This window comes from Hemitrygon akajei, chromosome 6, assembly GCF_048418815.1.
Source record: "Hemitrygon akajei chromosome 6, sHemAka1.3, whole genome shotgun sequence".
Lineage (NCBI taxonomy): Eukaryota > Metazoa > Chordata > Chondrichthyes > Myliobatiformes > Dasyatidae > Hemitrygon > Hemitrygon akajei.
In genome coordinates, this window is record NC_133129.1 from 147,009,941 (window position 1) to 147,034,908 (window position 24,968).

General features: G+C 36.9%; 1 protein-coding gene across 1 annotated transcript in view; it reads right to left on the reverse strand.

The window, feature by feature from the left end:
* Nucleotides 1-2,057: 2,057 nt before the first annotated feature.
* The window catches only part of LOC140729856 (uncharacterized), a 43,701-nt gene continuing 20,790 nt past the window's right edge, over nucleotides 2,058-24,968 (reverse strand). The window contains exons 4-8 of the mRNA XM_073050066.1: nucleotides 21,664-21,765; nucleotides 11,498-11,590; nucleotides 7,176-7,601; nucleotides 3,680-3,757; nucleotides 2,058-2,182 (exon numbers count right to left, since the gene is read on the reverse strand). Of these exons, the coding sequence (XP_072906167.1) occupies nucleotides 2,058-2,182; nucleotides 3,680-3,757; nucleotides 7,176-7,601; nucleotides 11,498-11,590; nucleotides 21,664-21,765 (824 nt within the window). The remainder of the gene's footprint in view (nucleotides 2,183-3,679; nucleotides 3,758-7,175; nucleotides 7,602-11,497; nucleotides 11,591-21,663; nucleotides 21,766-24,968) is intronic.

Below are 24,968 nucleotides of genomic sequence, written 5' to 3' on the forward strand. Positions count from 1 at the left end.
CCCCTAAATGATCCTGCATCTATACATGATGACATTCCTTTTAGAGTTACAGACTCTTTTAAATATTTAGGTATTATTATTACAAAAAAATCATAAAGACCTTTATAAAACTAATCTGGTTCCTTTAGTGGATTTTATGAAGCAATTACTTTGTAGATGGAATCCACTTACACTTTTGTTAGCCGGCCGAATTCATGCAGTTAAAATGATGATTTTACCAAAATTTTTATATGTATTTCAAAATATCCCTATTTTTTTAAGAAATAGGGATTTTAAGAAATTTTTTTATTTCAGCTTATGTTTGGAATAATAAAAGACCAAGAATTGGTAAATATCATATACAAAATTAAAAAGAAGATTGAAGTCTTGCTCTGCCTAATTTAATAACGTATTATTGGGCTGTTAATATACATTATATGTGTTCTTAGTTATGTTGTGCTGATAAAAATGAATGACCACCTTGGACTGATTTGGAATTCAATGCTGTGAAACCGCTTCACTTAACCTCATTATTAGGAGCTTCTCTACCGGTACAACTGTCCAAAATTACTAAATTAAATTTATGTCCTGTGATTAAGCAGTCATTACGAATTTGGTTCCAGTTTTGCAATTTTTTTAATCTCAAAAAATTTAAACTATTTAGTTTAATTTATTGAAACTATTTATTTAAACCTTCATTAAGTGATCCTACCTTTCTTTTTTTGGAGGAATAAAGGAGTTTATTCCTTCATGGATCTGTTCCAAGATGGCCGATCAATGTCTTTTGAGAAATTAGTAACTAAATACTCTCTCTCCCATTCACATTTCCTGCGATATCTTCAGGTCAGACACTTCTTACAAGAATATTTAAGTAATTTTCCATATATACAGGATTCTGACCTGTTAGATATTACTTTAAAAAAGAATCCTTTAGTGAAGGGCTTTATTGGGAAAACTTACAATTTCTTGTTACAACAGCACAATTACCCTTCACTTAAGATTAAGCAAGATTGAGAGAGAGAGCTTAACTTGACCTTGACAACAGAGGATTGGTTGCAGATTTTGAAGTTGGTTAACTCTCCTTCAATCTGTGCCAGTCGCTCTTTAATTCAATTCAAAATTGTACATCATTGCAATTTGACAAAGGAAAGACTGTCTAAAATGTTTCCTACTGTTGATAGTCAGTGTAACAGATGTAAAACCGAGACAGCCACATTGACACTTATGTTTTGGTCATGTTCTGTATTGAAACATTTTTAGAAAACTATTTTCTCTACAATTTCTAAAGTTTTAAAAATTAATTTACAACATAATAGATTGGCAGCTTTATTTGGCATAATCCCTCAATATATTCATGGTATTTCTCCATCAGACTAACATGTACCGTAATTGCATTTGTTACATTATTGGCCAGAAGGGCTATTTTGTTGAAATGGAAAGATGCTTCTGCTCCTACTTTGATACAATGGTTTTCTCAGGTGATGTTATGTCGTAGATTGGAGAAAATCAGAAGTCAAATTTTTGATCCTCTCTTCAATTTTGAGAAAAGGTGGGGTTCATTTGCCCACTACTACCATCTGATTTGAGTTAACTAATATGGTTTCCTGCTGATATTTCTTAAAATGGATTTGAGTTGTCGGATTGATGTTTTTCTTTCATGGAAGCTTGTATGAAGCATAGCTCCGGGGTTCTGATCCCAATGGGGTTTTTGTCACTTTTCTTTTCAGTTAGTAGGGTTTTTTCTCTCTCTCTTAGTTAGTAGGGGTTCTTTTTTTCCCATCCATTTTTCCTTCAAAAAAAATTCTTAAAACTTTTTTTCCTTATTATTGATATATTGCGTAGATTTGTTAATCAGTTATTTGCTAATTTAATTCTTTATTGTACATAATGACATATTGACTTAAAGTATTTTTGTTGATCTTCAATAATATTTAATAAAAAAGATCTTAAAATGAAAAATAAATATTTAAGCAACCTTCTGGGTGTGCTGGTTACTGAATAATGTTGACAGCATTCATTCTGGATTACCTGGAATATGATCAGTCGTAATCTACAGATACAACAATGCAAGCGAAAACTCAAGAAACTTTCAACAATTCTTTGGGTATCCCAACAAACATATTACCTTCATTTTCTCCTGAATTCTGATTCATTGGCTTCTCCCCTTCCCTTTCATATTCATCAGGCTTTTCTGGGGGGAACTCTGAATCGAAATAAAGGAAATGAGTTTCTATCAGATCAGGCAATGTAAGAGTGAAACAATAGTGATTCATAGCCAGAATTTTACCAAACGTAAAAACATGTAGCAACAACTGAATTTGAATGTGTAGGTTCCAAAGCAAAATCCCACATACTTTTAAAATGGAGGAATTGTGGAATAATTCCAGTCTGATTACACTAATTTGTCATGGTCCTATCTATGATATGCAGGTCTGTAGAAAAGAGACACGTGCCACAAGTCCTGTTGCAAAGTTCAACAATCTGCCTTGCCCCAGAGAGTTTGGTGGATGGAATATATACAGTATCTTCAGGAGTGTTCCAGACATTAAGCAGGCAATGTCTGTAGGAATTTTGAAAGGACTAATGAAAAGTGAATCTCACTTTGTTTACAACAGAAGCCTTGCAATTACAAAGATAATACCTACAGCTTTTTCCATATTTTCCTTACTTTCATCCCTTAATTCATTTCCATGTCCATTTGGTTTTATTTCTTCAACTGTTCCATTCGAAATTGTCATCAATATAAGGATACTTTATTTGAGGAATTTAGGGAAATATACCCTGTGTGTGATGTTAAGTGAATTATATTGATAACATTCACAAGAACTAAGAGATGGTAATCATGTGCAATTTACAGAAGCTGGAAGAAGATGACAACATTGACAGAGGCATGACATTTCTAACGCTTTCTGAACAGTTGTTTGTATTTTGTGAATCCATGCAGTGCTGTTGTATTGCAGAATATAGGCAGAGAGTAGAGAGAGCAGCCCCAGTAGTAAGGGCCATGAATATATGATCAAGGGAGGATGAGGATTATTTACATGACTGCTTTCAATTAGTGGATTAGGCCAACATCAAGGAAACATCTTCAGATATCCTGGTGGATTGTAGATTGTTCAACTTTGCTATGGAACGGAGGCATGAATTTTCCAGTGACTTACTGGGCTTTAGCAGGCCATAACTTCAGAAAATTTCTGGGGATTAAGAATTTGCAGGCCTCTGTATATGAACCACAATTAATTCTCACTCCAACTGCTTTAGGAATTATACAATAACAAGAATAAGAAACAGACAAATAAATGCATTCATTTTTTCTGGTTTTTCTTCATAAAATTTGTGCCTTAACTTCCCTGCCTGTTTGGATGATTCTGCTTCTATGGGTTTTGCATTTAGCTCTGAAATCAAAGAAAGGATATGTGTGGGACCAGGGATTCAGTGACCATGGGTTATGATGGCGACACAGACTTTGCATGATTTAATACATTGCGTGCAATGCTCCCAAATAACATGTAAATTCATTGTTGGTAGGAAAATTGAATATTTAAGCAACCTTCTGGGTGTGCTGGTTACTGAATAATGTTGACAGCATTCATTCTGGATTATCTGGAATATGATCACTCGTAATCTACAGATACAACAATGTAAGCAAAAACTCAAGAAACTTTCAACAATTCTCTGGGTATCCCAACAAACATATTACCTTCATTTTCACCTGAATTCTGATTGTTTGGCTTCTCCCCTTCCCTTTCATGTTCATCAGGCTTTTCTGGGGTGAACTCTGAATCGAAATAAAGGAAATGTGTCTCTATCAACTCAGGCAATGTAAGAGTGAAACAATAGTGATTCATAGCCAGAATTTTACCAAACGTAAAAACATGTAGCAACAACTGAACTTGAATGTATAGGTTCCAAAGCAAATTTCCACACGCTTTTGAAATAGCGAAATCGTGGTATAATTCCAGTCTGATTACACCAATTTGTCATGGTCCTATCTATGATATGCAGGTCTGTACAAAAGAGAAACGTGCCACAAATCTTGTTGCAAATTTCGACAATCTATCTTGCCCTAGAGAGTTTGGCAGATGGAATGTATACAGTATCTTCAGGAATTTAGGGAAATATACCCTGTGTGTGATGGTTAGAGAATTATGCTGATAATATTCACAAGAGTTGGCAATCACAAGAGATGGCAATCACATGCAATTTACAGAATCTGGAAGAAAACCACTTATTTGTATCGATGACAATATTGACAGAGGCATGACATTTCTAACACTTTCTAACCAGCTGTTTGTATTTTGTGAATTCATGCAGCGCTGTTGTATTGCAGAATATAAGCAGAGAGTAAAGAGTACAGCCCCAGTGGTAAGGGCCATGAATATATGATCAAGTGTGGAAGAGGAGCATTTACACGATTGCTTTCAATTGGTGGACTAGGCCATCTTCAAGGGTTCACCTTCAGTTATGGCTAGAAATTATTCCTGTCTGAGCAAGTACCTGGACCAACTGCTCTCCATTCTGCTTTGAAACACATAAGCAACTACACAACTTACAAGCTACTGGTTATCAATTACAGCATGGCATTCAACACCATCTTCACCTTAGTACTAATCTTCAAGCTTCAAAACCTGGGTGTCTGTACCTCTCCCTGCAGCCAGAAACTCAACTTCTTTATCTGAAGACCAAAGTCAGTGAGGATCGGTAATAACATCTCCTCCTTGCTGATAATCAACACCAGCATACCTCAAAGATGCATGCTTGGCCCACCATTTTACTCTTTCTAAATACATCACCATGTCTCTATTGTTATGAGTGCTGAACAGACCTTATGGAAATGGGGTGCAGAGTTAACCATTCCCCCCCCCCCCCATGAGAACTATGGACTATTACTATTGCTATGCTGCTACTGAGAGAGAGAGAGATGAAGCACAGAGGCAGGAACATCAGCTACAGATAAGAGAGAGAGAGACAGTTGATTTATGTATTATGGCTCTTCCTGGATTGTTTACCTTTCACTGCAAGGATGTTACTTTGCTCGTTAACATTCCTAAGGAGACAGCAGGAGTGGCCTGATTTGATGGACATGGTCATTTTGAGTTGATGGATGGCTGACACCCTGTCAGTAGGGATAAAAGGCAGGTGTGAGGAGACACCCCTCAGACACACCAGTGGACACTGAACAAGTGTTGTACACCCACAGGAAGGTGGGGGCTTTGAGGACCGCATCAGGAGATCGGTCAATAAAGCTCACAGTGTGACGGCAGGGCCGGTGGGGACTTGTGTGTGTGTCCACCACAGAAGAACGGTCTAGCTGAAGAACAGAGGGGTCATAGCTGAATGACCACAACGGTACGACGGAATCAGAAAGCAACAGAAGGTTTGCTGGCTGCAGCTGCTCAATCTCTTGCTCACTCTCTCTCTCTCTCTCCAACGATTGCAACACAACCATAAATACCTCAGCACACATGAACTGAACTGAACTTTATATTCTCCTATGACAATTCATTTACCCCTAGACATTGATAGAGCTTGTTTATTATTGCTTATTATTATTCCTACACTTTTCTGTTTACTGTTGCTAACCTGTTTTATATGTATATTTGCATTTTTGATACTGTATTGTGTAGTTTACGAATAAACACCTTTAGTTTTCGGTACCACCAGACTCCAACGGATTCTTCTATCTCTGCTGGTCTGTAAACCCAGTTACGGGGTACGTAACACTATCAACTCAGGCAATGTAAGACTGAAGCAATAATATTGATTCGTAACCACAGATGTACTAACAGTAAAATCACATGGCATCACCTGAACTTGAATGAGTAGACACAGTTCAAGTGCCTTTGATAAATTTATCCATGACACCACTCTTGTTGGCAGAATTTGGAGGCATAAAGAAGGAAATAGATCAGCTGGTTGAGTGCTTCACAACAACAACCACACACTTGACACCAAAAAGACCAAGGAATTGTGGTCTTCAGGAAGGGGAAATCTGGAGAACACACACCAATGTTCACTGAGGACTCAGCAGTGGAAAGGGTGAGCAGACTCAAGTTTGTGGACATCAACATCTCGGGGGACCATTCCTGAGCCCAACACACTGATGAAATGATGAAAAAAATACATGCCAGTAGCTGTACTTCATTAGCAGTTTGAGGAGATTCAGCATGTCTCCAACGACTCTTACAAATTTCTATAGATGTCTAGTGGATAACATTCTGACTCATTTCACCGGAGCTTCATACAGAGGCTCCAATGCACAGAATTGCAAGAGGCTACAGAGAGTTATTGACGCTGCTAGCTCTATCATTGGCATTACCCTCCCCACCACTGAGGGCATCAAAAGGGCAGTCTCCATCGCTAAGGACCCTCACCATCCAGGATATGCCTTTTTCTCATTGCTACCATTGAAGAGTTGGTACAGGAAACTGAAGACCTGCACTCAATAATTCAGGAGCACTTCTTCTCCTCTTCCATCAGATTTCTGATTGGTCCATGAACCTATGAACCATTATTATTCCTTATTTTCTGCCCTACTGATTTGCCTCTGTATTTTACATTGTCTATCTCTCTACTGTACTGCTGCTGCAAAGCAAGAGTGTCATCATATGATTTAGTGATAATAAATCTGATTCTGATTTTGAATAGCAGAAGTGTGAACACTTCATAAAGAATGACTAACTATTCATTTTCACCCATTTGTCAGTGTTCTTGGTTATGTTTTAGAAGGTTTCTGTTTTTTGGCTCCACCTTCAGATTTCAGCACTCAGTTGAGGTAGTATTTCAGTGGAATGTAGAGGGAGTACTACATTCCTACGCAACTGTGTAATCAACCTTGCCCCATCTACTAGTTGATAGATCAATGGCATTTTTCCTTGTAGAACAGAATGCTGTCTAGTGTGCCATGTATTTAACAACCACAGAAACTATACATTAAAAGCATCATGAGGTACTTAGCTCTTTTATATAGAGTGTTTGGTTACTGCCTCAAAGAATAACTGGTACATCACTCTTCCAATACAAACTCATTCTGATGATACTGCATTTTTGAAAATTTAAAAGAAAAACTGTCTTTCCTGGAAAGTTAAATGAAAAGCCAGAATAATACACAGATTAGGCTGCCTCCATATAAAGAGAAGATAAGTTACCCTTCAAATTTGAAAGTATTTCTGTGAGCAACAATGTGGACAATTTACCTGATGTAAATTGAAGTACTGTTGAAGTACAGACTTTCTCCCGAGAGCCCAGATAAATTTTAATGATTAACTCAGTCCCATTATCTGTGGATATATCAGGCTGCACTTCAATACAGCAGGGTATGCAAAACCCCGTATCCTTTGTGCGTTCTAAATCTGGTACATCAGCAGTGAAGGATTTATCTTCCTCACATGAATTGCATATATTTTTCAGAGGTTCAGTCACTTTTTGTGGTCCATATAGTTGTTCTGCTAACAATTGCCAGTGAAATAGTTGCTTTTCCTTTGTTTCTTCCTTTATTTTCCTCTTCAGGAATACCATAATTTCCATTGGAACTCTAGTGGGAATGGTAACTTTCCACTTCAGATAGGTAGTTTTACCATTCCAGACCTCAAAGGGATTTGGTATATCACTAATTGTAGGAGCTGAGGAAGAAGCAAAAAAAAAGATGTAATATTAACACAATATTTCATTTCTCTGACATAAGAGATTCTGCGGATGCTAGAAATCTTGAGCAGCACACACAAAATGCTGAGGAACTCAGCAAGCCAGGCAGCATCTGTAGAGGTGAATAAATAGTCAACATATTGAGCCAAGAGGTATGTAGTGAAGCAAATATCATACATTTGTTTTTATGACATACAATTGATATGAAGGCATTGAAACATTGACTGTTTATTTTTCTATATAGACACTGCCTGACTTGTTGAGTTCCTCCATAATTTTGCATGTATTGCTCATTTCATTTCTTTCCTGTGCATTCATCCTTAAACACAATTTACAAAATAAATTGATTATAACTTTGTGGGCTATACATTAAGTTCTCATCTGTTGTTGTCTAACTTAACCCAAGATACATGTATGTGAACAAATTGAGATTGTTTTCTTACGTTGCCTCTTAGTACATCGATACCACACAGTGAAGAAAATGACATAAATTGGTTTTTATGATGTGGAATTGATTTGAAAGTATTGGAAACATCAACAGTTATAGACACTGCCTGACTTGCTGAGATCTCCAGAATTTTGTGTGTATTGCTCATTTCATTTCTTTCCTATGCAGTTATCTTTAAACACAATTTACAACATAATTTGATAATAACTTTGTGAGCAGTACATTGTTCTCATCTGCTATTGTCTAACTTAGCCCAAACTAAATGAACAGTAGGTGAACAAATTGACATTGTTCTCTTAAGTTGCCTTTTCATCATCATCATCAGGTGCCATACCCAGTTTGAGCTTTGACTGCCATGGCCCACACACTCCTGTTTCGTGTCAAGTGGATCCACTCATTGTTAAACACGAGGAAATCTGCAGATGCTGGAAATTCAAGCAAAACACACAAAATGCTGATGGAACGCAGCAGGTCAGGCAGCATCTATAGGAAGATGTACAGTCAACTCATTGGTATTCATTTCCAGTTCCCTGGCTGCTGTCTCCATCCTCATTTGTCTTTGTCTTCCTCTTGCTTTCTTCCCTTCAATTTTTCCCATAATTACCATGCATTCTAGCTCCTCTTTCCTAATCACATGTCCAATGAAGTCACGTTGCCTTTTCATGATCTCAGACATTATTTCTCTTTTTGTGCTTGCTCTGTTCATGACATCATCATTAGATATCCAATTTGTCCACGATATTCTTTGCATCCTCCTCAAAAACCACATCTCTGCTGCTTCAATTTATTTCCTCATGTTACTAGATATTGTCCAACATTCTGAGCTATATAACATAACTAGATAAACGTAACATTTCAGTACTCTGAGGCGTGTTGTCAAGCCTAGTTTAGTGTCGGTCAGTATGCTCTTCATTCTCGTAAAGGTGTCTTTTGCCATCTCTATTCTTCTTTTGAAGTCCATGTTGCACCTGCCATCTGATGTCACCCAGCTTCCTAAGTAGCAAAAGTTCTGTACTTGTTTAATGTCTTCCCCGTTATTCTCAGCCTGAAGATAGGATTCTCCTTCTTTTTGGATATCACCATACAATTTGCCTTTTTGCAATTGATAGATAGACCCATTTTTGCATGTTCTTCAACAACTATATGAATTAAGTTTTGTAGTCCTTCCTTCGTACTTGCAATTAACACAGTGTCATCTGCATATCTGAAATTATTGATGTTTTCACCACCAACTTTGATTCCCAAGATGTCTCTTATTTTTTGTAATATTGTTTCACTGTACACACTAAATAAATCAGGGGAGAAAACAAACCCTTTTCTTAAGCCTTTCTTGATTTTCGTAAACTGACTCACTTCTCCATCTATTCTTACAGTGGCAGTTTGTTCCCAGCACAGATTTCTAATTAGGCAGAGGTCTTTTGAATCTAGATCTAGAGTTTCCTGTAATATTTCAAATAACTTATTGGGCTTCACTTTATCAAATGCTTTTGTGTAGTTGATAAAACAAACAAATCTTTTTGCACTTTCTGAGAGTATCCTTAACATCAATATCGCGTTTGTTGTACCTTTGTCTTTCACAAAACCACATTGTTCTTTACCTATTTCAGCTTGTATCTTACTTTTAGCTCTTGTCATCAAAATTCTTAGAAGCATCTTGGTGATATGACTCATTAAAATTAGGGTAATCCAAGACACTTATGGACCTGGAAAAGTCCAGGTGATAACGCCAGAAATTAAATTGACTTTATTATTATAAACCAAAGACTTAGAAACTGAGTGACTCAATGCAAAACATATCCAGGTGCAGACTGTAATAGTGACCATAACCCAGTAATATCGCATGTAAAAGTAAAACTGAAAAAACTAAAGAAGCAAAAACCCAAACAATCCCTTGACTACTCGTAATTAATTAAAGAAGAAAGCTTAAGACAAAAATTTACAATTGAAGTAAGGAATAGATTTCAAAGTCTAGAAATAAAATCTGGTGAAGATGATAGCAATCATGTAGAAATGAACTTTAACTCTCTAAAGGACGACTTGGTAGAATCAGCAAAGTCAGTGATTCCTAAAAAAAAGAAAAAAACACTAAGAATAAATGGATGACAGATGAAATCAAAAATCTGATGGAAGAAAGGAGACAGAAGAAAGCAAATCCTATGGAATATAAGTCCTTAGATAAAAAAGTTAAAAGCTGATGTCAAAAAGCCAAAGAGGAATGGTTAAACTAGGAATGTGAGCAACTGGGAAGAATCCCTATTACTGATCCAAAAAGGTTACATCAACAAATCAAGAATATCACTGGTAAAAAGCTCCTCTGTTCTTCAGGTGGATGTTTGAAAGCAAAGGATGGTACCATTATCATGGAAAAAGATGAGATTATGAGCAGATGGACTGTGTATATTCAGGAATTGTTTGAAGATGATCGAGGTGAAAAACCAGAAATTAAGAAGAACATTGAAGGTCCAAGTATTTTACAATCTGAAGTTCATAATGCAATAACTAAGATGAAGAAAGGAAAGACAGGAGGTCCTGATGATTTAGTAATAGAACAAATAATCGCCCTTGAAGATTATGGAATTGAAAAACTTACTGATTTAATCAATGACATTTATGAGACTAGAATAATACCAGAAGAGATGAAAAAATCAGTATTTATCACTCTTCAGAAGAAACCTGGAGCAATAGAATGTGAATTTCATAGGACCATAAGTTTAATGAGTCATATCACCAAGTTGCCTATTAGTACATTGATACCATACTGTTCAAGAATCTTCAGATGAATGATTTATAATGAGTAGATGGCAAGAGGATTTGTGAACAGCAAAATCAGTTCTAGATTCATCAAATGTGAATCAAAGGCTTCATTATTTACACTTATGTTTGCATTTAATAAACAGAGGATATAAGAATGGCCAGATTTTAAAAAAAAGATTTTTGAAGTAAACTTAGAAAATTTGGTTTCTTAAACAGAGTCTGTTGATGATTGTGAGTATTTAGCTAAAACCTGTTTAAATGACTATGAAATCACTCAGTGTGCACGTGATTTTGTTTCACATTTTTGTTTTTGATCTAAAGTAATGTAGCTACCAGCTGAAATATTAAACTTCAGTCTTTAATTGAGACGACATTTGAAGGGACGTGGATTAAACATTCATCAACCATAAGAGAAACTGACCTGAAATCTCTGGTGTTCAACCCAGTCTCTAATTGTTTTGAAAATCCTGTTCCCCAGTTCAGTATTTCTATACAACGTATATAAAGTGCATACAAAATACATCACTATCTTGACATTAGAGGAGCTTTTTTTTCTCAAGTTTGGGAATGTCTAAACTGTGTTTAAAACATTTATATAATTTTCTGCGCTCAGAATGTCCATTAAAAATGGACATTTTGCTTTTAATATAATCAGACATGTCAATCACTTACCGATTGAAAGTTGGGATTCCCGTCTTTTCAAAAGCGGTTGGTAGGTTTGATCTTCTGTTTGCACTATTTCACACTGACTGGTATTTGCAGATGCTAGTTTAAAAGATATTTAATTATATATATGAATCTAAGCTTTCTACACAATATATAAAATGTATCAACACTTAATTCAGAGTGCAGGTTTTGAATTTTCACGCTTTTCGTCATTGAGCTATTCTGTATTTGTTGCAAATAACTACAAAATGTTCAGAGTAAATTTACTGTAATAGTTCATACTGTATATGTCATCATATACCACCTGGAGAGTTGTTTTCTTGCAGACGTTCAGAGTAGAGTGAAGGAAATCAGTAGAATCAATGAAGAAAGCTTTTCACAAACAAAAACTGACAAACAACCAATATGCAAAAAAAGATGCACTGTATAAATAAAAAAAAAGTAAATAAATAATACTGAGATCATGAGTTACATAGTCAATCAAAGTGTCCATTGGTTGTGGAATCAACTCAGAGTTGGCATGAGTGAAATTATCTACCCTGGTTCAGGAGGATATTTAAAATTTTAATTATTTTAACATTTTAATTCTTTCCACATCTTGCTTTGATAATTACTTAGAATGTATATCTGCCTAGAGAATTTTTTTTCTTGATAGAGAGCCAAGTTAATACTAAATGCTCTCTTTTAATATATCAAATTCTGTCCGTATCTGAACTTAAGACTTCTTTGTTTTTACACCAAACTATAATTTCTGCCCAGAAATTAGATTTCCTGCATTTTTGTTACACTAAATATGTGCTGCATTTCTGCAATTAGTAGAAATGCTAAAAATCTGAGTACTGGCAAAATTTATTTCTAAAAAACGTTTGGATTAGTTTTTGCATGTTTTGGTTCAAAAGGAGATTTATGTAAATATCCAATGATGGCTGCTTCCAAACGCTGCGGGTGCCAGGTCATTGCCACTAGGGATCATGGGAAACATGACTTGACTTCAAAGTAGACCCTTCATTGTCTGCAGTAAATCACAGTGAAGGAAACATCTTCAGCATCAGCACTGGGAGGCGAGGCTGGCCCTTTCAGAGAGTAAAATATTCTTTCCCAGTTAGGACACATCATGCTATGTGTGATTTACACCTGAGTGTAGGGCTTGCTGTTTGTTTTATTGTAAGTGAAAAAAGTTATATAGTACATATTTGCAACATTTATCAATTAAAAATTAGCTGTCAACACCACAGTGATGTCAAATTGTGTTGAATTACAGACAGAAAATGACAATTGAGCTGAAGTTATTTGCATCTTGAATTATTTGATCCGACTTCATGACTAGTGAGACATCTCCATGAAATTTGAACAACTTAAAGGATATTGAAACACTGTTTATGAGCATTTCACACATAAAGCACAGTAAAGGTTTTCAATTAGATATTGAATGGTATTTTATTAGATCTAAAATAATACTTGATAACTCTTCAGTGAAAATGTCTTCACCACCCAAGTCCAGTGAACAGGAAGCAAGTGCTGATTATTGTAATTGAATAGTAAGATGTTAAATGTTTTCATGTCCATTAATGATTGCTTTCCAACATCATGTTAACATTATTTAAATTGTACTAAATATACACAATATTAGCTGAATGTACAATGTCTTTGTTTAAAAAAAAAACAATAGAATCTGACACAATAAATACATTTTTGAAACCTTCATGGAAAATTGTGAAATAGTGGTGTGCTAGTTATATTTACTATCTATATTAGTAATTTCATCCGGGCTCCTCAGCTGTGGTTGGTAACTCATCTAGGAGAAGGAAAACTCTGATCTCAAACCTCTTGCAACTATGTCCACTCATAGGAAGGCTTTGGGAGTAAACCCCGAGGGAAAAATCCAGAGCTGGAGTCCCTAAGGCAGTCCTACATTGAGTTCAATGCTGACTGGCAACTCCTGCGACGCTGCGGGTGCCAGACTGCATCAGTCTCTGCAGTTCCTTCGGGTTCATCAGGTGCGTGGAGAGGGAGAACTTGCTACGTGGACAACAGCTTGCTATCCATATTGTACTGCCCGGGCTTGCATATCTAGACAGCTAGGATGCAACATCCATGGTTCACCCTGACCTAAGGAGACCTCATCATCAACGGAGGGAATGCAGTATGAGTATTCAAGTTTATCTAAAAGTCAGAGTACTGGTGAACTTTATCTCTTAAAAAATGTTAAGTTATTTTTTCAAGTTTTGGTTGAAAAGGAGATCTATGTATATATCCAACAATGGTTGCCTGCTGGCGCTACAGCGGCCAGATCCCTGCCACTAGGGATCATGGGAAGTGTGACCCAGCCTTAAAGTATTTTCTTCAATCTGACACAAGAGATTGTGTCTGCTGGTTCATCTATATATTCAGGAGAATTATAGAATGTTATCCATTGTTACAGATGGAACAAAACATAATTTAACTGGGAATGTTGGTGTGTATTTTTGTGCCTGAATTACAGGTAATAATAAAGTAATGACTTACTAGTCGGTACCAGTATAGACAACAGAATTGGGTGCCATCATGTTAGGCTTACAGTAGGTGGATGAAATTATCCATATAAGGTTGTATTTTGTTCCAGTTCCTTTTCAGTTTTGATGAGTCTTATAAGAAGTCATTCTAGTGGTAGATCAGATGTATTGTTGGAGGCTCAAACATTATTTTATATACAAAGTCACAAACAAGAGAAAATCTGCTGATGCTGGAAATCCAAGCAACACACACAAAATGCTGAAGGAACTCAGCAGGCCAGGCAGCATCTCTGGAAAAGAGTACAGTCGATATTTCAGGTCAAGACCCTTTGGCAGGGTCTGCCAAAGTCCTGCAACTCTCTACTACAGCTTTCTGGCTTCGCAATGTCACATCCCATTTACTACCTCATCCCAAATGCTGAGTGGCTGAGCCTTCTTGACCAGCCTCCCTTGAGGGACTTTGTCAAATGCCTTTTGAAGTCCATGGAGACAACGTCCACTGCCTTACCTTCATACATTTTCCTGATAACTTCCTTGAAAAACTCTACAAGATTGGTTAGACATGACCTACCACACACAAAGCCATGCTAACTGTCCTTTATCAGTCCATGACTATCCAAATACTTATATATCCAGTCCCTTAGAATACCTTTTGCTAATTTTCCCATACCTAATGTCACTGGCCTATAATTTCCTGTTTTCTGTTTTAAGCCTTTTTAAATAGTCAAACAATATTGGCTATTCTCCAATCCTCTGGTACCTCTCCTGTCACAAAGATTGTTTTAAATATTTCTGATAGGGCCCCAGCAATTTCTGTCCTTGCCTCCCTTATGTTCCAAGGGAACACTTTCAGGATTGGGGTTTTATCCACCCGGATTTACCTCAAGACAACAAGTACCTCCTCCTCGGTAATTACAGGGTAAGTTGATGCTGCTTTGCCTCACATCTATAGACTTTGTATCTATCTCCAAAGTAAAAATAAATGCAAAGAATGCATCTAAGATCTCCCCCATTTTGGCTCCACACTTGGATTACTATTCTAGTCTTCCAGAGGACCAATTTTGTCCCTAGCAATCCTCTTGCTCTTAAAATATCTGTAGAATCCCTTAGGATTCTCTGTCACATTGTCTGCTAGAGCAACTTCATGCCTTCTTTTAGCTTCCTGATTTCTTTCTTAAGTGTTTCCTTGCATTGCTTGTACTCCCTTAAGCACCTAATTTGTTCCTACTTGCCTATACCTGCTACGCACCTTTTTCTCTTAACCAATATCTCTTGAAAACCAAGGTTCCCTATGCTTGCTATCTTTACCTTTTATTCTGACTGCCATATACAAGCTTTGCACTCTCAAAACTTTGCTTTTGAAGGCCTGCCATTTTCCAAGTACACCTTTGGCAGAAAACAGCCTGTCCCAATCCACACTTGCTAGATCATTTCTGATACCATTAAAATTGGCCTTTCTCCAATTTAGAATATCAACCTGCAGACCAACCCTGTCTCTTTGCATATTTCCTTTGAAAATAATGGCATTGTAGTCACTGGATGCAAACCCTACACAAACCTCTGTCACCTGACTTGTCTGATTCCCTAATAGCAGATCCAATATTGTATGCTCTGTCATTTGGACTTCTACATACTGATGAAGGAAACTTTCCAGAACCCATTTGACAAACTATCCTATCTAGTCCTTTTACAGTCGGGGTTTCCCAGTCAATATGTGGAAAGTTAAAGTCACTTGCTATAGCAACCTTATGTTTCTTGCAACAGTCTGCAATTTCTTTACACATTTGGTCCACTAAGTCCCCAGGACTGTTGGGTTGTCTGTAATATAGCCCCTTTAACCTGATCATAGCTTTCTTTCTCAGTTCCACTCATACAACCTCACTAGTCGAGTACCCCAGTCTGACCTGACGGAGTACTGCTGTGACATCTTCCCTGATTAGTAACACCACCACTTCTCCTTTAATCCCTCCCACTCTGTCACATCCAAAACAATGCTACCACAGAATATTGAGCTGCCAGTCCTGCCCCTCCTGTAACCAAGTTTCACTCATGACTACGATGTCATAATTCCAGGTGATGACCTATGCTCGGAGCTCATGTGATATTTCTTGTGTTGAAATATGTGTTCAGGACACTAGTCACACCATGCTCAACCTTTTGATTGCTGACTTTGTCTGAGGTTTTACGAACATCTGCCTCCAGATCCTCTCCACTAACTGTTCTGGCACTCTGATTTCCATTCCCCTGCAGCTCTAGTTTAAACCCCACTACACAGCATTAGTAAAACCTTCCCACTAGGATATTAGTCTCCCTCCTGTTCAAATGCAAGCCATTCCTTCAGTACAGGTCTCACCTGCCCCTGGAAGAAGCCAAAGATCTTATGTCCATCCTCTTACACCAACTCCTTAGCACATATTAAGTTGTATAATATTCCCAATTCCAGCCTCAGAAGTGCATGGCATGGGTAGAAATCCTGAGATCAAAGCCCTGGAAATTCTGCTCTTTAGCTTAGCTCCTAACTCCCTATGCAGAACCTCATCACTCATCCTACCCAAGTCATTGGTATCTACAGGGACCATGACCTCTGGCTGTTCAGCCTCCTTATTTCTCTATCAGAAATCAACTGTTATAAGGTTTTGTATTTCCATAGGAAGTTTTAAAGAAGAGGAGTACAGCCTGGGATTTTGTCAGGGTGCTGGAACCAGGATCCAATGGCAGACCCAGTACTGTGCACACAGTGACATTAACTGAGTAACAAATCTCAAGGTGCAAACAAGGTCAGGGTCAAAGTTCAGGCAGAGATCAAAACATCCAGAGAAATCCAAAAACCAGAATCAGGAAATAGGCAAAGTCAATATTCAGATGGACAGAGTACAGATACAAATGCTGGAAAGGCTCAGGAAAATTCACTGGCACAATCTAGCAACAAATAGGTGAAAACACAGGACTGAAATACACTGAGCAATAAACAGAGAGGCAGATGATAGGTGGAGCACAATGAGACACAGGTGGCAGCAATACAGGTAATAATGAGAAGCAGATGAGAGACGGAGTACTCAGTAATACAGGGGCCGGAGTAGAGCAGGAGTGTGGACAGGAGCGCATGGTAATACAAAACCACAGACTGACAGCTAGGGGGAAACACACAAAAAGACAGAGTTCAACTGGATGTACCGACAGATTTGTGTTTTGTGTTTCATCTGTTACTCTGTTTCTTGTTTTCATTTAGTCAGTTACTTCCTTACTTGTTTTCTAAATCTGTTGCATGTTTACTGTGTCTTAATATGTCACTTTGTTACTTGTTTCCCCATATGATTGGTTTAGGGTGACCCATTTCATACTAGCCGTATGAAATTTGAGTTGAAATTTAGTAGAAATTTGGACAACTTTGTTCTTGATATGAGATGGCCACATTTCAGAGGGAATTTAGCACTTGGGGAGCAATTCTTGTAGTACTGTTTTTGTTGTATTTTCTAAATATCCAGTGGCTAATCAGGAGTGAGTGCATTTGTATCTCCCTACATTACAGAATGGCAAAGTGTTGGATGGTGATTTGTGGTGGGAGATCATGTGGTACATTTCTGGAGACGGTGTTCAAATTTGCACACTAGATTAGCAGTCAGATTGCTGAATATGTATGAAGACTCCTTACCTCATCAAGGAAGGGATGCCACTGATATTGATCCTTTCGACAGGGAAAAGACTGTGAGGGAATTATTTGGTTTCTCAGATTTTTGTATTCTGTTTTGGGGGAGCTGGGAGTGAGTAGTCTTCCAGCCAAACCCTGACCCAGAGTATGGTAACAGCCTTAAAGAGACTTGAGCCTCAGTAGCCTTGGTGGAGTGAATGCTTTAGGGGCTGGTATATCCCTATGTACCATATGTATAATTAGAATGTCCTGACTCTTAGTGATTTCCCCACCTGACAGTTGGTGTAGGTGGCATGTTGAGTACAGGAACAAGGTGCAAAGTGGATGGCAAGTGTGAGAAGGAGCAGTACCCTTGGATAGCTGTGTCTATGCCAAATGGTGTTGTGAAGTTGGGCACTTACTGGATATGCAGTCCCAAGCCTACCTGTGGTTCTCATAGGGTGGTGAGATTGATATGTGGTGACCTGGATGAGCACCTTGCCCATGCTCATCAGTAAGAAGGTTATGACAAAGGAAGGATGTTTTGAATGATAGGCTTTCTCAGCATGGCATGACCAGACTGTCCAGGAACTGATTACGATGGCCTTGGATTACCTGTTCACAAGGGAAGGTGGCACTTGTCCTGTTATTGGTTAAGAATGGTTATTGATGGGTTGGTGAACATCACTCATTTCTCAGAATCTGTGTAGAAAACTAAGAGGGGGCCAGCTTATTGGCTATTACACTCCAGGGTGGGGCTGGTGGAATTTTGGGGCACAGGGGGGCTGATGGACTACTGTAGTACACTGGCGGTGAGTATTGGGTTTACAGTACTTGGTATTGTGCTCTTGTGATTTATATATAACATAGGAGTCCATGAAATCCAACCCTCAGACTAGTATGACTTTGCATAGTAAACTGTTAAATGTTTTCATCACCATTATTGATTACTTTCCAACATTATGTTGAATTTATTTAATTTGTATTAGCTGAATGTACTGAGTCTTGTTTTAAAAAAAAATAGACCAGACAAAATCAATGTTCATCCAAAGCTTAATAGAGAAATGTGAATTAGTGGAGTGTTATTTATATCTACTATCTAATAATTTAATGAAGGGAACACTGAGTTATTCAAGTTTGCCTTTGATATGAAGGTAGACATACGAAGGTAGTTATGTTCTGATGAGAAACACAGTGTGGCCTCCTCTATATCAATGAGAGCTGATGTAGATTGGAGGACTGCTTCATCAGCACCTTCGTTCTGACTACCACAACAGGTTGGTTTTCCTGGTGGCCACCATTTTAGTTTTACTCCCCATTCCCATTTCAACATGTTGATTAATGGACTCCTCTATTACCTCAACGAGGCCACTCTAAGGTTGGAGGAGTAACACCTCATATTCCATCCGAGGAGCCTCCAACCTGACAGCATGAACATTGATATCCCTAACTTGCACTAATTCCTCCTCGTCTCCTTCTCTGTTTCCATTCCCCAATTTGACACCTCACTTATCCCTTTTCTTCTCCTCACCTCCCTCTGGTGCCCCTCCTCCTCCTTCTCCCGTGATCCATTATCTTTCCTTCCCTCTTTACCTTTTCCACATATCATCTCCCAGATTCACACTTCATCCCCTCTCACTGATCCACTAAACATCCCCCCCTCACCTGGCATCTTGTATTTATCACCTGCTAGCTTCTATTCTTTCTCTTCCCCACTTATTCTAGTTTCTTTTCACTCTCTTTCCAGTCCTGATAAATCATTCTTGTTCTAAACATCAGCTGTTTATTCGTCTGCATGAATGCTGTGTGACCTGCTGAGTTCCTTCAGCATTTTGTGAGTGTTACTCTGGATTTTCAGCATCTCCAGAAACTCTTGTATCTCTGATGGGAATGTTTGGACTCAGCAGTAGGAGATAGATAAATTAAGTAAATGAGTAAGAATGAGGGAAATGGTGTTTAATGTGGGCACTTGTGAAATCATGCACTTTGGCAAGAGGAATCAAAAGGAAGACTCTGATTTAAGTGAAGAGAGTTTACAACTGGGAGGAGTATAGAGGGATCCATGTGTTCCTGTGCACAAACAGCATGAAGTTAACAGGCAGGTGTAACAAGAAGTGAGAAAGGCAAGCGGCATATCGGTCTTTATTACCAAGAAGTTTATTACAGAATACAAAGTATTGGTGAGGCTACACGTGGAAGACTGAAAAAAGACTTCCTAGCATTGGAGGTAGCCCAGAAGAAATTGACTATGTGAATATCTGCAATAAAAGGGTTTCTTATTACAAATGGTTAAAGCAGTTCAATCTTTAATTTTTGGAGTGCAAAAGAATATGGTGTGCCACAAAACTCGGAAACGACAAAATCAGAAGGCAATATGTCATCCTTGACCCCAAGGCACTGCTTATGAAGTAACAAAGTAAAAGTAATTATTGATTACTGTATCTGAATTTAAAATACAAAACGTTGTGACCACAATTAACAAATACATTCCAACATTTCCGATAGGTTTACCTAATTCAATTAGAGTTTAATTATCAGACTACTAGTGTCTTTTGTTTAAATCACTAAGATGGTAAGGCCTTTGACAAAGTTCCACATGGAAGGTTAGTTCAGCAAGGCCTTTGACAAAGTTCCACATGGAAGGTTAGTTAAGAAGGTTCAGTCGTTAGGTATTAATGCTGGAGTAATAAAATGGATTCAACAGTGGCTAGATGGGAGATGCCAGAGAGTAGTGGTGGATAATTGTTTATCGGGATGGAGGCCGGTGACTAGCGGGGTGCCTCAGGGATCTGTTTTGGGCCCAATGTTGTTTGTAATATACATAAATGATCTGGATGATGGGGTGGTAAATTGGATTAGTAAGTATGCTGATGATACTAAGGTAGGAGGTGTTGTGGATAATGAGGTGGGTTTTCAAAGCTTGCAGGGAGATTTATGCCGGTTAGAAGAATGGGCTGAACGTTGGCAGATGGAGTTTAATGCTGAGAAGTGTGAGGTTCTACATTTTGGCAGGAATAATCCAAATAGAACATACAGGGTAAATGGTAGGGCATTGAGGAATGCAGTGGAACAGAGAGATCTAAGAATAACAGTGCATAGTTCTCTGAAGGTGGAGTCTCATGTAGATAGGGTGGTGAAGAAGGCTTTTGGAACGCTGGCCTTTATAAATCAGAGCATTGAGTACAGAAGTTGGGATGTAATGTTAAAATTGTACAAGGCATTGGTAAGGCCAAATTTGGAATATTGTGTACAGTTCTGGTCACCGAATTATAGGAAAGATATCAATAAATTAGAGAGAGTGCAGAGACGATTTACTAGGATGTTACCTGGGTTTCAGCACTTACCGTAAGTTACAAAGAAAGGTTGAACAAGTTAGGTCTCTATTCATTGGAGCGTAGAAGGTTGAGGGGGGATTTGATCGAGGTATTTAAAATGTTGAGAGGGCTAGATAGAGTTGACGTGAATAGGCTGTTTCCATTGAGAGTAGGGGAGATTCAAACGAGAGGACATGATTTGAGAGTTAGGGGGCAAAAGTTTAAGGGAAACACGAGGGGGTATTTCTTTACTCAGAGAGTGATAGCTGTGTGGAATGAGCTTCCTGTAGAAGTAGTAGAGGCCAGTTCAGTTGTGTCATTTAAGGTAAAATTGGATAGGTATATGGACAGGAAAGGAGTGGAGGGTTATGGGCTGAGTGCGGGTAGGTGGGACTAGGTGAGATTAAGAGTTCGGCACGGACTAGGAGGGCCGGAATGGCCTGTTTCTGTGCTGTATGGTTATATGGTATCAGTAACCTGTTAATAGTTCATTCAAAACCGAATTGAAAATTGTGATGAAAATGTTAACCCGTGAGAATCTTAATAAGACTAGTGGATAATATTACAGGAGAGAAAAAAAAGGTATTCTAATTCTGATTAAATTTTTAAAAATTATTATAATTTAAACTTTCAGTTAAGCTCCAGATAACAAATAGATTTTAATAAATTATCAACAGATAATTAAGCATTTTATTCTTCATACTCTAGTCGACCTTTATAAACTGAGAAAAGCATTACCTTTAGATTTTTTCTTCCAGATACAAATTCCAAAACCCAGTACACAAAGTAGCATGACAATGCCAATGATAACTCCACCAGTCAGTTTAATAATATCTTGTCCTGTTAAAACAAGCACAAGTTTTTGAAAACTTGAAAACTGAATAAACTATGTAATTTACAAAATTCATGAGAATGTTTTACTAACTTATTTGACTTATCAGTTGAATTAGTGGTACAAATCATATGAATTATATTTATTTTCAAGATGTGAAATAGCTGAAGATTGACACTTTTATGAATGAATGTTACATGTGTTTTTGGGCTGATTCTAATTGTTTCGGTACTGTGTTTTTATTGGCTGAAGCAGCTACCTCTTGCAATATTTTTATTAGTTTCTGCATAGAGGAATACAGAGTACAAGAAGATATATATTATAAGTCAAAAGAAAAAATAAAATAATATCAAATATATTGTATTCAAATACAGTTATAATCACAAAATCCTGTATTGATAAAAATTAAATTAAATTGTAATATTGAAATATAGTAATTTTGTTATACAGAAAAAAAATCTAAACCCACTACCAAAGTCAAAGCTGTTAAGAAAAGCAAGAAAAAAGGGGGAAAAAGACCTTGTCATATAATAAAATATATTATTAGCCACCATCTGTACTTTTACAACAAATCAAAGGTTTTGAAAATAACTCAAAAATGGTCCCCACAATGTATAAAAGTTTTGGCTAGATTCAAAAACTGAACATCGGATCTTCTCTAAATTTAAGTATGACATAACATCCCGTAACCTTTGAGCGTGAATAGGTGGAACAGCATCCTTCCATTTAAGCAAGAGCGTCCTCCTAGCTATAAGTAAAAGCCAAAATATGCACATCAGGAGTCTCCAAAATAAAGTCTTTTCCTCCAACAATAACCAAATAATGCGGTCAAAGGGTTAGGCTTAAAATTTATCTTGAAAAGTACTGAGAAAGTTTGGAGTACTTCCCTCCAGTATCTTTCAAGGCTCGGGCATGTCCAACATATATGAATTAATGAAGCTTCTCCATTATTACATCTATCACAGAAAGGAAATATATCCAAATTAAAACAAGATAGCTTATCTTTAGACATGTGACCCCTATGAACCACTTTAAATTGTAAAAGAGAATGATGGGCACATAACAATGAAGTGTTAACCAATTTAAAAATTTCATTCCAAGTTTCCTCCCAAATTGAAGTCTGTAAATCTTGTTTCCAAAGATTTTTAATTTTGTCTATAGGAACGTTTCGCATTCTAAGCAACATACCATAAATATTGGATATTGAGCCATTATAAAAAGGTTTCAAATTAAAAATAATATCTAATGTCTTTATCGGAACTTATAGGAAATGTATATCGTTAAGAATGCAGTAAGTCTCTAATTTGTAAATAATGAAAGAAATGAGTTTTGGGTAAACTATATTTAGCTGACATTTGCTCAAACGAAAGAAGACTTCCTCCAACAAACAAATCCTGGAAGTATTTAATACCCAATCTATCCCATTCTTTAAAAACTGAATCGTTCATTAAAGGTTTAAAAAAAAGTTAAAACAAATGGGACTAGACAAAGAAAATCTCAATAGACCAAAGAATTTCCTAAATTGTACCCAGATCCTCAAAGTATGTTTAACTACCAAATTTTTAGTTAGCTTACTAAAAGATAAAGGGAGTGAGCATCCGAGAAGAGAAATAATAGAAATTTATTAACAGAATTAGCTTCTAAAGAAATCCATATCAGACCATCCTCATGGTTAATATAATATGTCCAAAATGTAAGATTTTGTATATTGACTGCCCAATAATAAAACCTAAAATTTAGTAAAGCTAAACCTCCATTCTTCTTAGATTTTTGAAGATGAACTTTATTTAGTCGAGAATGTTGGTTTTTCCATACGTGTGAGAAGATATAAGAGAATCGAGAGAATCAAAAATAGATTTAGGAATAAAAACAGGTAATGCCTGGAAAAGGTATGTAAATTTAGGAAAAATGTTCATTTTAATAGAGTTGATTTGGCCAATCAAGGATAACAAAAAAGGCAACCAGTTTGATAGTGTCCTTTTTCAAAATTCAGTAACGTAAGAAAATTTTCATTAAATATGTGTTTATAATTCTTGGTAGTTGTTACACCCAAATAGGTAAATTGATTTTTTACAATTTTAAAAGGAAGGTTAGTATTAATTGATGACAAATTATTCAGAGGAAAAAGTTCACTCTTATGCAAATTCACTTCATATCCTGAAAATTGGCTAAAACGGGAAAGTAGAGAAAGCACAAAAGGTAACGAAGTCTCGACATCAGAAATAAAAAGCAAAAGATCATCAGCATAAAGCAAAACTTTATGAATAGTCCCTCTCTTAGAATGCAAGTAATATCATTAGATCCTCGAAAAGCAGTGGCTAAGGGTTCTAAAGCCAAATCAAAGAGCAAAGGGCTCAGGAAAGAACCTTGTCTAGTTCCACGTTGAAGTTTAAAAGGTTTGGAATACTGAAAATTAGTAAGGACCCTGGCAGAAGGAGATAGATATAGTAATTTAATCCATTGAATAAAATCAGGCCCAAAATTAAATTTTTCTAAAGTTTTAAATAAATAATTCCATTCTACCCAATCAAAAGCCTTCTCAGCGTCGAAAGAAATCACATATTCTGATATCTCCTTAGAAGGGGAATAAATAACATTTAATAAATGACAAATATTTAAGTGGGAATATTGATTATTAATAAATCCCATCTGATCATCAGAAATGACAGATGGTAAAATATTTTCAATTCAATGGGCCAGAACCTTAGATAGGATTTTAGTATCAACATTGAGTAAAAAAAATTGGTCTGTAACATGAGCATTTGGTTGGGTTTTTATTCTTTTTAAGAATTAGCAAAATAAAAGCTTCATAAAAAGATTGTGGCAATCTATCCAACTTAAAGAAGTCCAAAAAATCTGTACATAAATGAGGTATAAACAGTGAGGAAAAAGCCTTATAAAGTTCTGCAGAAAATCCATCAAGACCTGGAGGCTTCCCGGAGTGCAAGGAACGTACAACCTCGGCAATTTCCTCATACGAAATAGGTTGATCCAATGGTTTTCAGTTATCAACAGAAAGTGTAGGAATGTTTAATTGATCTAAAAATTTATTCATTACAGTGTTATCTTTGGGAGGGTCAGAACTATAAAGTTTAGAATAAAATTCTTTAAAAATATCGTTTTATTCTAAATGGTCAGTTGTCCTATCACCATTAGCTTTACAAATTTCTTTAATTTGCTATTTAGCTATAAAGGTTTTTAACTGGTTAGC